Source organism: Polypterus senegalus, chromosome 18 (genome assembly GCF_016835505.1).
Source record: "Polypterus senegalus isolate Bchr_013 chromosome 18, ASM1683550v1, whole genome shotgun sequence".
In the NCBI taxonomy this organism is placed as follows: domain Eukaryota; kingdom Metazoa; phylum Chordata; class Cladistia; order Polypteriformes; family Polypteridae; genus Polypterus; species Polypterus senegalus.
The window spans coordinates 21,212,308-21,226,559 of record NC_053171.1 but is presented as its reverse complement, the minus strand read 5'-3'; the positions used below and the strand labels follow the sequence as shown (position 1 = coordinate 21,226,559).

Below are 14,252 nucleotides of genomic sequence, written 5' to 3'. Positions count from 1 at the left end.
AATTAACCTAATAGCAAAGATAGAAAGGTGGCTTGTTATGGAGCTTGTTAACTGACATGAGTTCAGCAGAAAAGAATGCATTGCATATATCACACTAACTTACTGCACACAGGAGTAAAATCTGATGTGTTGAGGGAGTAATCTTTCTTACAGAGAGCTACGATTTTAGCAGTATTGCATGCCAGTATTTTATTATTATGAATGAAATGAAAGAATCAATTTTTTTGTTGAAAAATGTATATTGTCAGGGCATAATGCCTTTGGCAGTATGCTGGGTTTCCAGAGTAAAACCACTTTAGGGTTAGGGTCGTTGTCACAACGGGGTCAGCAGCCCCAACTGTGCATTAGTAAGGAAGCTGTGAGCCAGTGGGTATAAACATGCATGAAAGAGATCCGGAAGATGTATTCTCTGCAACAGGGGATTGGAATAGTGGAGGCGTATGTGTCTACCGGTTCTTTTACGGAAACGCGGGACATTTTCGCACAGAAGTTTCCTGGCGCAAACCTACCAGCAAAGAGCAGTATTCACGAGTTGATGAAGAAGTGGTGTAAGACTGGGTTGCAAACTGCAAAAAGAATTGGGCCCCGTCCGTTCGTACACCTGCGGTTGTAGCAGATATTCAGGAACAGATGGCCAAAAGCCCTAGGAAATGGACACGTAAATTGGTACAACAAGCGAATGTTTCACGCAGGTCTTGTCAACGTGTGTTGCACTCACTAGAAATGAAGCCGTACAGAATAACTTGTGTCCAAGAACTGAAGGAAGACGACAAGGAAAAATGTGTATTTTATTGCACGTGGCTCCTTCAAACAATTGAATTGGATTTTTGTATTGCATATCTTTCATTTTGTGTATTGGCTAAGAAACTTATGTCGATGTTGGAGTCGGAGATGGTTCAGTTTTTTGTGCACCACCCGATATTTAAGCCTCAACACCATCCAAAAAAAAATGCAACAAATTGGGTGGTTCTTTTGTCAATATGTTAATCACTCATATAACACTATTTACGCAGTTAAGAATGTTATGAGAGCAGGGTATTTTCAGCATATGTTTGTATTTGTCAGCGGGCTGCTTTTTATAAAATATGAGCGAAATTCAAAGTCTCCACTCAAAATGGCATATAAGTTGGTCAAGGCAGGGAAAGATACAAGTTCAGTACAATGAGGTGTTCAAAATAAATAGCTTGGGTGGTAGAAAAAGGAGTGAGAGACAATGCCTTGGTACTGGGGTGTCACAAATTACAGATCCAGGGCTTGTTTCTGCACTGTGTGGAAATGTTAGCGTTGATTTGCAACCTTCCCACTTTGTTTGCATTCATATAAATTTCTGGTTGTGCTTTTGGGAGATTGTTAGTGATTTGCAGCTTATTTTTTAAGTTATTTTCATTACTTAATTTGTTATTCTCTGGAATGCAATCCTTTTCCTAATTTATGTTGCATGCGTGTTTATGTTCTTGGCTACAAAGAGAAAAGGCAGCACTTTAAACTTGTTTAAATTTAGATAAGATATCCAAATGTTTCAATTTACTTTCTCATTTTAGGCATTGCATTCTTGAAAAGAGGCTTTGCAGTTAAAGTGAATAGTCATTTCAAGCTGTAATAGCTATTAGAAATACTAGTAATGTCTTGGCTGTATTTTTAAATTAATTTAGTAATATCTTGATAAACAAGAAGGTATCAATTTCTATCAAAAACATGAACATTTTGGGTGTCACTAAACGCATACTGGCAGTATGTAAATCCTTTGAAAACCCAAAGTCAGAATTGTAAAATTTACTTCTCTTTATAAGCATTGCTAGGAGGCTCTGCCCACTGCTCACTTCAATCATTGCACTTTTAGGCTTAGGATTTTATATACAGTATATATATACATATACTGTATATATAATATATATGTAGATATAGTAGATATGTAGGCATATTTATGAGAGGTTTGCATAGCTATAAATTAGATTCAGTTTGTTTTCCTAGCATCTTTCCTCTAAGAGTCACATGAAGAGACTGGTCGGGGGGAAAATGACCCGAGAATTTTATGCCACATGTTTAATAGATTTCAAAGAAATTTATGTAACGAAGTTTTCACTGCTTTTTTTTGCCTCTAGGGGTCACTTTTGTGCCAACAAAATATAATTTGTTTTTGGCTCTTGAATGAATGTGACATTTATGTTTTCATTTTATTTACTGCATTTATTCCAGCTTGGGTTGTGTGCATTTTTAATAAAACTGAATCGACAATAGGTAAACTCCTTAGTGAGAGTGTTTTTGTTAATGGCTACTGTATTTACTATCCCTCAAGTCATAATATTGAATTGCAAATCAGCTTAAAATGCACATAAGAGCCTGAGGAGTGTGTCACATTTAAGTTACATTCTTGCAATAAAACCATTTAACTGTAATATTTTGAGTAGGCACTGTCTAGGTGAATTTTAGTAATGGCAGGCATTTTAAAAGGAAAGTCTAGTACAGCAAAGGAAGACTCCCTTCCCTAGTTTAATTCTCTCAAATAATTTGAAAAAAGCTAACAGCTGAGCCTGTCCATAGGACATATAACACTGAATGCAAGTGTTACAGCCATCTGTGAGCATAAAGCCCATCTGACCCCTTCTGTTTCTTCAACAGCTTCATAGCTAATCCCAGTTGTTTGCTATGGCCTAATTTTATATTGTTTAGTTAAGTATATCTGTGGCTAAATCATTCGTTTTGAGTTTTTCAAAGATATTCAAAGCGGTGTAGGTGATGTTTACTTAAATATATTGCCCTTTCTTTGTTTTCTCTAAATAAATAAAAAAAAAATTAAATTCCTGCCTTAAGTTTGCTGCCAATGTGGTGTGCACATTAGAATCTCACATTCCAGTGCATAAGAGATCAAACTGATGAGTTTAACTTCTCAGCACCTTCATTGCTGCATAATCTCATGATAATCTAATAATTGTGTTTGTTTTTTGTCATGTGGACATGCATCTCAGTTCTATTCTAAAAAGGCTTAATCGCATTGTATATTTTACATTTAGCTAATGTACATTTTATAATCATAATTCAAGTCATTTCTTAGATTTTCTTTTCTTATAACTTGTCATTTACTTCCAACTAAGGTTGCTTGGTATACTGGTGCAGGAAAAGTACGCAAAAAGGCCAAATTTTAAAATGGTACTGTACTAGCATTTTGTGATTTTTTTTTTTATTTTTTAAACTGCTATCAATACTTCATTGGGAACAACCCCCTCTTACATGTGAATTGGATTTGACTGCAAAACCCCACACCGATTATTTTTTAACACAATCTGGACTTCACAGGGAAAACCGAAAAACCCTCTTAATGCTACGATGGCGTCGGGCCATCACGGCTGTCAAGGAGGGCTGAGGTTTGTAATGCAGCACAAAGGTACAGTGCACCAGGGAGACTGGAATAATGATGTGGAGTTTTGGAGTTATCAGTTGTTTGCTTTGGTTGTGCTACTGCTACTGAGGTCTGGAAACTGGTATCAATGCCAAAATCTAAATTTTAATACTTACCCTGCCACATATCTGTTAACTATCATTTTTGTAGTAGGTTGTATTGCATCTTTCCTGAACAGAACATCATACCTTTCCTCACATATTTACTGCCCCATAAACCACAGGTATCTCATCCTGCATAGCATTCCTACAACAATCATGAAAACCCTCCATCATTGATGCCAGCCTGTACCACTCAATACCCAAACTGCCAAATATGCAACAAGGAGGAGAGCAGAAGTAATATGACTAAAGCACGCCAGAGGAACAGCAGCATAAGAAGAACTTGTCCCATGCTCACCCTGCTGTCTTCAACAGAGAGATTCTGCTGCTTTGTGTGTGCTTTGCTCATAGAAATCTGCATAGTTCCATCACAAAGACATAGAAACACGTGTAATTTTGCACAATATTCCCTTTCTCTATTAAACAAAAGTCTTCTTTTTCTCAAATTATAAGTGCAGACATAAAAAATATTCCATAATGTAATTCTTGTATTTATAAATAACAAAATGACTTCCTGCTATGCAGTTTAGAAAAATGTGTGTTTGGAGGCTGTGGCCATGGAGAGATGCTTAAATATGCAGGAAAAATCTCAGCTTCTGCTGCTTTTGTTTCCCAAAGAAATAGTTGTGGGATTTCTATTTGAAAAAGAAGACTTTCAATATTATCAAGGTAGGCATGGAGATCTAACATGCCTCCCACATACCAGAACATCATGTATAACAAAAAAATGACAAAGTATGCACTGGTAGAAAGAACCACCCGTGTTTGTTTGCTAAATGGAAATAAAAGTGGAGCCTTTTGATGAATGTTTCAAATTTGCTGTTATTTGAATGAATATCTAAGTATTTCTTGGGCTAAAAACCGAAGAGAAGGATTCTGGAATGAATAATATATATATATTTTTTTTTACTTGAATTTTAGTGACAAACTAAATTCTCTTAGAAGACAGAAGGAGAAACTGGAAGAGAAAATAATGGACCAGTACAAGTTCTATGATCCTGCACCTAAAAAGTAAGCAAGATGGGCTTTGTTCCTGAAGAGTAGTGGATGTGCGCCACCCTTGGATAGCTTACTTGAATATCTCCAGACCTAAGCTGTCTTGAAAGACCTCATTAGCGCACATTTCAGTTGTAGCAGATCTTGTAATTGGTGGCTAATTTATGTCTACCAATAAGCAGTTTGTGTACTTAGGTTCATTGTTTTCATCCCTTTCCATTAAGAAACATTACACAGTGTGGGTGGTGCTGTTCTGAGGAATACATTGCTTGCCAGTTTATTACAGTTAATTTTGCATTATTCTGTAAATTTAAACAGATGTCAGTAATGAACATTTCATTTCTGATAACAAACTACAGGGGATTGATATCCAGTACCAGTACTAAAAATATTTAGCCAGAAATAGCTTGCCTGTATCTAACAGAAAACACTGAATGCTGCTACTCACTTTAAAATTTAAAAAAAGTATTCTGCATCTACAGTTCTTAATGATTTAAATGGGAAAGCCACACTGACAAGGGTCTTGTCCTATCCAGTGTACTACATGCAATCTAGGGTTATTTGCAACCCTAAATTGCCTTCAGAATCAAGAGTCTACCTGCAGACCCCTCTGAAATAATTCAGGGCCCGGTGGCTGAAAATCTGAAGTGGAGAGTTGGTGCAGAGTGACATGTGCATGTAAAGGCAGATATGGCTGCTGAGCATAAATAAATGTGGCTGCATTTCATTAAAAAGGCTAATATAATAAATTAAAGAGTGTATGACTTCAATAACAAAGGGAATTTACTGTTTCTATTTGTTACAATATTGGAAAACACCTTAGAACTAGTTACATTAGATGTGTGTTTAACCAGCTAATATTTCAAAATACTCTTTTGTCAAATATATGGTAGTGTTTATGAGAAATGACAACACAGTTTAATACATATACAGTGGGTACGGAAAGTATTCAGACCCCCTTCAATTTTTCACTCTTTGTTATATTGCAGCCATTTGCTAAAATCATTTAAATTAATTTTTCCCTCATTAATGTACACACAGCACCCCATATTGACAGACAAAAAAAAGAATTTTTGAAATTGTTGCAGATTTATTAAAAAAGAAAAACTGAAATATCACATGGTCCTAAGTATTTAGACCTTTTGCTCAGTATTTAGTAGAAGCACCCTTTTGAGCTAATACAGCCATGAGTCTTCTTGGGAAAGATGCAACAAGTTTTTCACACCTGTATTTGGGGATCCTCTGCCATTCCTCCTTGCAGATCCTCTCCAGTTCTGTCAGGTTGGATGGTAAACGTTGGATGACGGCCATTTTTAGGTCTCTCCAAAGATGCTCAATTGGGTTTAAGTCAGGGCTCTGGCTGGGCCATTCAAGAACAGTCACAGAGTTGTTATGAAGCCACTCCTTCATTATTTTAGCTGTGTGCTTAGGGTCATTGTCTTGTTGGAAGGTAAACCTTCAGCCCAGTCTGAGGTCCTTAGCACTCTGGAGAAGGTTTTTGTCCAGGATATCCCTGTACTTGGCCGCATTCATCTTTCCCTCGATTGCAACCAGTCGTCCTGTCCATGCAGCTGAAAAACACCTCCACAGCATGATGCTGCCACCGCCATGCTTCACTGTGGGGACTGTATTGGACAAGTGATGAGCAGTGCCTGGTTGTCTCCACACATACCGCTTAGATTTAAGGCCAAAAAGTTCTATCTTGGTCTCATCAGACCAGAGAATCTTATTTCTCACCATCTCAGAGTCCTTCAGGTGTCATTTAGCAAACTCCAAGATAGAACTTGGAATAGTAGCCCAGTGAATAAGCTAAAGGTTGTTGTTTGGTGGATCACAGGGTGAAAGCGCAACAGTGGGAAGGCCGACCAGAAATTCTAGCAGTGCTAGACAACACAGGACAGGGCAAGCATAGCTGCATCACATGCCAAGTGTGTATTTGTTACTTTATGAGCCGTCTTCAGTGACCAGTAACAGCAGAAAAGTGTGACTAGTGACGTCAGACTTCCTGGAGTATGGATAGATGATGTGTCTTTGTAAAATAAATACTCTTGTTGTTAGAGGTACCTACTATTTTGTGTGTGTCTCAGTCTTTTATCTCTGTGTTTGTTACATTGTATATAACAGGAGAGTACAATATTTGCTAGTTAAATGTACACACAATATAAACCAGTTTATTTATGAATGGCATCCATATCTGCCCTTATATTGACACATACATTTATCTACTAAACATAGTCCTGGGGACCCACTGTACTGTGTATTGTCAAGATAGTCCTTCTGCCAATAGTAACAAGTGCACTGTCACATTAAATATACATAATGAATACCAAGAACAAAAGATTGACACACCCATGGAATAATAGTTAAGCCCAACAGTGGACTCATTTATTTAACAACAAATCATCTATCTGCACCCAGAAAGTCTAACATCACTGATTGCTTTTCCCACTGTTGTGCTGTTTCCTTGTGATCCAACAACAACATCCTCATCTTTTCTCATAAAACTATTTATTCTATCCTCTGAAAGACTGCATTTTTTAATTTCTCTGTTCTTGGAAAAATGCAGCATGAAATGCAGCGATTCACGCTAAGCATATCAGGTTGCTGTCAATCAGGATTCAGTCCCACTCATCTTCAAGGAGTCAGCTGGCTGCTACAATACTATACTATTTCTGTGAAACAAAGTCACAATTTAATATCTAAAAATACTCTTAAATTTACTGAGTTTATTTCCTTGAGAAGATGCTAGGGTCCTGTGTCCTGGAGCAACGGCAGACGGGTTTGCCACTATAGGTAAGCAGCCAGACTTGACCCCTAACCCACCCACATTAGGTTTTGTAGCAGCATTTGCTGATCATTTCATAAGCACATGTTGCGAAAATGTTAAATTACCAAGCTTAATACAAGTTTTAAATGGAATCATTGTGTGACAGATTATATTAGATGAACTTTATTAATCTCATTGACTACTATGGACTGATAGAAATGTTGTAGTATACTGTATGTATTAAATTTTGATATTGTACTTTTAGATACTGTTTAACACATGTAATGCAACTAGTTTTAAGGGCTTTTATGCTATGGTACAAATGCAGAAATATGTTTTATTATTGAAGTCATACACTTGTTAATTTCTGATATTATGCCTTTTTAATGAAATTTAGCTATTCTGCTCAGTATCTGTATCTGCCGTTATATGCATACATCACACTTTGCGAAGACCCTCCACTTCAAACCTACAGCCACAGGCCACTCATTGATTGATGTCACAGGGCCCTTAAGGTGGAATTGCTACATTGGGGTCTGCCATTGGAGGTCTGCATTTAGACCCTTCTTCTCAGATTGTGCATTTATTAAATTTGTAAAATCTACAGCCACAGTGGTTCAATGACTGTGTTTACATGCACAGCAATATTTTATTAGTCTGAGTAAACTCTCAAAAGGTTTGTGATGTGCATCTCTTTCGCAGTCAGGTATTTTAGAGTAGGTCACAATTCAAATAAGAACATCCCAAATAGAAGGGATAAAATATGCCATTCATGACATCCATCCATCTTCCAAACTCATTTTTCCTGAGCAGGGTCTTTATAATTATAATATTAAGCAGATAATTTTTGCATTCTAGCTATAGGATCTTCCAGAATCCTGTATTTTTGGGGCTTATGTGAATCATGTTCACAACTTGAAAGGTGTAATCATATATAGAACTGAATGATAGTGGAAGCAGATATTTTAGCCAGATATAACCATTTGCCTTGTTGACATGAGTCTATGGCAAATTCAGTCATAATTGTACCAAACACACTTTTTTGGAACAGTAATGCCTTCAGTTAACTTGCATATCTAAAAAATTAAGGGTTAATCTGAATATCCCAAAATATAGGTGCCTGCTAACAAATGTCTATAGACTTTATTAAACAACTAGGGTATGACATGCAGAAAGATGGGCACAATAAATAGAAGGATCATAAAACTCACATTTTGTTCCAGATGTTCTCAAGACTCAAATAATTCTTTAAATGCGTAAGGGAAATGTCTCATCGTCCAACCCGTTATATCCTAACACAGGGTCACGGGGGGTCTGCTGGAACCAATCCCAGGCCAACACAGGGCGCAAGGCAGGAAATAAACCTCGGGCTGGGCACACACACTAGGGACACTTTAGGATCGCCAATACACCTAACTTGCATGTCTTTGGACTGTGGGAGGAAACCGGAGAACCCGGAGGAAGCCCATGCAGACATGGGGAGAACATGCAAACTCCACGCAGGGAAGACCCGGGAAGCGAACCCAGGTCTCCTTACTTTGAGGCAGCAGCGCTACCACTGCACCACCGTGCCACCCCTAAGGGAAATGTAGCCTGCCAGTTAAAGTATTTCAAAAGCAGCATGCAACACACTCAGTAGTTATTTAGACTTGTGTTACAAAGTCCACCACCACATATGCACATGTAGGAAAAAAGAATTGTTTTACTACCAGAACACTTTATTTGGCATTTACATAAACAGATATATTTTGATTGTTCACTTAGACTAATTTGATTTGACAAAACATTCTAAAAGTACTGCATGTAACTGATACCACTTAGATAAGAGCTCTTCCGTTACTAATAGAGGAAAAAAAAACTGGAGTTGAGACCAATGTGAAAAGAAGTAACTGTGTGCTATATCTGTTTCAGAAAAAACCACTGGGTTGGCGCTAAAGCTCTGGTGAAGTTGATTAAGCCAAAGAAAGACACTACAAAAGAACAATCCAGATCCACCAGTGAAAACCCTTTGCCGCTACAGGATAACCCAGATGGACAACAACTGTCTAATTTCAACTCTTACCCTGCTGTGGACAGTCCTCTGAGTCCCCAGTTACTGGAGCACAACACCTCCCCTGCTAGTGCTAAAGGTGAGCGTCTGGGATATGATTGGCATATAACAGTGGGAAAACTGTGATGCAGAGAAACAGATACAGGGTGTGTCATTGTCCAGACCTCACCTCTTGGTTTAATCTTTAGGTGGCCTGTCCTCCATGTAAGACTTCTGTCTATCACATGTTCAATAGGAGCTTGACTGCACCTTCTGTTTTTATAGCAGTGGACATCACGTCATAAATTTCCTATAATGTTAATGGTAATGGCCGAGTGATGTTTTTTCAATTGTCAGTACAAGTGCCCCCTATATTCTGGATAATAGGTATACCTGCCAAAGTAAGAAGTCTATTGCTACTGGATCTTTCTTGTGCATTATGAGTGTTGGACTTGCTGGGTATCCAGTGAGTGAGGCTATGTCCACACTGCTACATTTACATTTAAATCTGGTATTTTTTAATGAAGACGATCTTTGTCCACATAAGTTTAAACAAAAGTATCTTTGTCCACAATAAGTGCCTAAAATGCATATGGCATAGACCTTCGCCAACACTAGGTCTTCAGAACTGTCATTAAATTAAAGCACTGCCAAAAAAGCACAATGTTTAAGTAAAAATATTAATAAGCGGCCTTCAGCTGAGTTATTTACAAGATCATTTTCATGTTTACTATAACAGTTGGGCTGCCTGCAACCAGACTTAGCACAAAACTCCAGCGACTGGTAAATTATTTGCCTTGTGTGCTGGTATGTAGCATTCAGACAGTAGAAAAGGCAATATAGATGCATACAGGTAAGCAACACAACAAGCGCCATGAAAAGCAACTCCTCAGACAATAGCTCAGTGGTCTTCTGCATAGTGATGAGAGGGGTTAGGGTAAGGACACAGGCCTGTTGTAAAGTGTTGGGAACAGTAGAGACATCCAGACAAAGAGCAGTATTACACTGTTTTATATTGTAGACTAGTGTTCCTCTGTGTACTTAAGGAGCATTTTTCTTTGAGAGAGTGCAGTAGGTTGGTATCTAAATGGTGGATGTTAGTAGGTACACTTCTTTCTTGACCCAAAGTTTGTATTTCTGTGTCAAACACTATTTATAGTATTTCATATGAGCATACATTATGGATGATTCTCATGGAATTTATCATTTCTATGTCTTTGTAGAAGTCATGCATTCTTTTTACAGAGTGACTTGCACTATATTCTTCTATTGTACTCTATGCCAGTTTTCTTGGCATGGAGAAGCTGGATGTTATCTACATTTACTTGAGCTTTGTTTTCTTCACTTAACCTGTTCCTTCTTTTTTTGTACAACAACCCTGTAGCATCATCATCGAAAAGATTCCCTTTTCTGAAGAGCAAAAGCCAGGAGAAGGAGAACCCCCCAAAGAATTTGTCCAGCCGACCCCTTCTCTCTAAACGGCTTCGTTTCTGGTCATCTTCTGACATTCCATCTTCTCAGAATAAATCCACCTCTCTCTCAGATATTGGGAGTTTCTAAATGCTCATCTTTCTCCCTTTTCTCAGTCATTTCTTTCTTTACCATCAAAACTGGGAGACACATCATGACAAGGCTGATAAGACTGAAGGGTGATTAGAGGAGCTGAATAATTGGACTTGATTTGCACTTTAGCACTTTATTTCTACCAAACCATCCATTCCTTAAAAACTCAAAAAAGATTTCATTTAACAATGCCAGTGTACTGGAAAGTCAGCTCAAAATGGGTTTTCCCGTAAGTGATTTCTTTTGGCACTTCATACATTGGCATTTGTGTGGAAGTCTGCTTGGGGCTGTTAGTGTAGTAAAAGGGATGGGCAGCAGGTCAGTTAGCACCAAGCTTTGCCTTTATGTTGCACCAAAATGTGTCTCACATTCATTCTTCTGCCTTTTATTGTCTTCACCTTTCCTTAAGCTTTGCTTTTGTCTTTCCTCCTGCTGTCAAGCTTACTCCACATTTGCCACAAAAAGTCTTGCATCATGGTGACATTTTGCTGCATTGACCATGTCTCTGCTCACTAGCGGTGGGCATTACGAAGGACACCATGATATGATACCAACCAAATGCTTGGGTCACAATGCAATAATATAGTGTTATAAAATATTAGTTGGTGTAATTCAGATATGTAATATATAGCAATGTATTCTGTCATTCTAAGTTCATTCTGAAGTCATATTCCAGTAGGCAAAAAAGTGTCAAACTACTACTGCACCGGCAACACTTTCTTTGACTCATTTAAATCCAACTTAAATATTTTTGTAAACTGTGGAAATGGATTTTCGGTATCTAAATAGTCTCCAAAGACAGGAAATACTCAATTGTTAATATAAAACATACATTAGTACATCTTCTAAATTTAACTTTGGACAAGTTATTGTGAGATAAGCCCTAAATGTTTTTGGTAGAGATGTTAACCAGTAGCTGATATTAGACTATATTATATTTAAAATATACGATTGAAATGTTCATGAATGAGTATTTAAACTTCTGGAAATTACATAACTGTATGCTGTAGTGAGGTACATGTATGATATTAACAAGCTATTCTAACAATAAAATAGTAAACTTTCATACACAGGCAAAAAGCGTTGAATGCTAGATAGATCTCGAATACTGATGACAGGTTCATGTTAATTAACCATGGTGGGGACATCCTGTGATGCTTTGTTTTTATTGTAGTGGCTTTAACTGTGTTTTCTTTTGCTCCTGGCGCTTCCTTTCAACTCATGAGGGTTTGAACTTTTGTCAGTAAGGATGGGAGCAACAAATTAGCAACTATACAAGCTTGCACTAGATAAATATGATGAATGATAGCAGCTGAGGTTTCTTGCTTTTCTACTTTCTCTTTTAATTCTTAGTCAAGTTTTTATTGCATATTTGACCAAAAATATTTGCCGAGTTTGATAAATTTGACCACTAAGACCAAATAGATATAATAAAAAAATTAAAACTGTATAAAAAAATATAAAAATACAAAAAAGTCAAGATATAATGAGAAGTCCCCTTTCCGCAGAGTCCAAAACCCCCTTTGTTTATTTGAAAGAATTCTGCCGGATCTACTTTATCAGTGCTTTTGAGGAATTTGCAGACTTGGATTAGGTCCCCATGCCGTCTCTTCTGCACGAGTCTAAACAAGTTTAACTCTTTGTGTTTGTTAGAATAGGATATGGTGTTAAATTCTGGGATTACAACAGCCTGTAAATTCTAAATTTGGTACACTTATGAATTCAAGTGCTCCTGTGTGATGCTGGAGCGTTGGTCCTTATTCGTTTTATGGCAAAATACTTGATAGCTACAATAACAATCCTTGCATGTTGTATGTTTTATGTTAAGCTCGTTTTTAATTGTAACATTGTGAAAACCCAAATGGACTCAAATACTCAACACTATTTAGAGCAATTTCTTACTGAAAAATGTATATTACTAAAGGTAGTCTATTTCAGCTCACCGTGTATTTCATGGTTTTCCTTCCCATTATATTATTGCTTTATTGTATACATATCTATTTGTACATTGTTGAATTTTCATGCATTAACTGGATTGACAATGACTGAGATCTGTCTAGATGTTAGCTCTTAAAAATATTAAGCCTTCTAATAAACAGTAGTTTCGTGTAAAGAAAGTTCCGAATGAAACAAAACATCCCGTCTGTCCACCATATGTTGTTAGTAGTGCCTCGACTCAAGTACAACTTTAGACTTGGCAAATAGCTTGCTTTTAACTGTCATATGGAGACAAGTAAAAGTGGTCTAACTGGGCACACCAACTCTTCCTACAGTAGGGTAGCAGCAGGGGGATTGCCATTCCTTATTCCAACAAGAAAGAGTGTGGCATGTTTCAATGAAAACACTGAAGTTCTTTTCACAGACCAAGCAACTAGTTCAGCACACCCTTTACTTCAATGGGCTCCCAAGAAAAAAGAGAAGTCTCACGTGATTGGTCTTTGTTGTCTTTGCCTGCCGACGCACATGTATCCCTGTTGTGTTTGTGCTTGTGTTTAATCCGGTAGTCTTGCAGTTTTCCAAAGCTTTGCTGCTATTGTGGTAATCAAAATCATTTTGGAATGAATACTAACTGCCATTGTCATTTTAGCTGTGAACGACAGTGGTTTCCGGCTTAAGGATGCCGGCCGGAGTGGTGGAAGCAATGAAGGCATAGAGTATCAGGAAGAGGCCATCCGCCGGAGACGTGTGGATTTAGGCTCTATGGCCTATTCTACATCAGCCATACATGTCTCCACCTCTTCTCCTGTTTTTAGATCCAAGCCAAACTTGCGACCCAAAGGTAACTCAACACCCTGGTTTCTCACAAACAAAGCGTTCTTGCATGAGCAGGAAAAGAAGAAATATTATTTTTATTTTGTCTTCTAGGTTTTACCTCTGACGACGATCTCTGCCTTCAGTCAACTGATGTAGGATTTGCTAACAGGGTGCATGGGGCTAAAGGTGATTTTATGATTTTCTACATTTCAGATTATCAGCTGTTTTTTTTTTTTCCAGTAGTCTATCATCACTTGGAAGTCAGCCACCGGTAAATGTATTCTGATGACTGATTGCTGCTCATACATATTTAGAGAATTGTACGTGGAGCTTGTACTAAAGAGAATGCCAATGAATTCATTAAGCTCAGAGGGCTACAAAACCCTAGATATAATGCAATGTCAAAAGAATTATTTCATTTTTCTGTTGGTAGATCTTGTGCAGCTGTTTTGGTTGAAAACCCTTCATGTGTATCTATTGGGCTTTCTCTGCAAAATGTGAACAGCATTACCCAGGAGGCAATTTTGTTTTCCTACTGACTCTGTAAATGGCAAATGTTTCAAAACATTCTTAGGCATTTGTTTTGTATGCTAAAGCCCTGGTCTTCCAGACTGCTTGTTCTTATAACTTTAGTAAGTTATTTTT

The 14,252-nt window shown here is 37.6% G+C and overlaps 1 protein-coding gene across 2 annotated transcripts in view; it reads left to right on the top strand.

The window, feature by feature from the left end:
• ccdc88c (coiled-coil domain containing 88C) overlaps positions 1-14,252 on the top strand; it is a 217,997-nt gene that overhangs the window by 193,244 nt on the left and 10,501 nt on the right. For both annotated transcript variants that reach the window (XM_039742336.1, XM_039742335.1), the window contains exons 24-27: positions 4,420-4,509; positions 9,173-9,390; positions 13,441-13,632; positions 13,719-13,793. In XM_039742336.1, the coding sequence (XP_039598270.1) occupies positions 4,420-4,509; positions 9,173-9,390; positions 13,441-13,632; positions 13,719-13,793 (575 nt within the window). The remainder of the gene's footprint in view (positions 1-4,419; positions 4,510-9,172; positions 9,391-13,440; positions 13,633-13,718; positions 13,794-14,252) is intronic.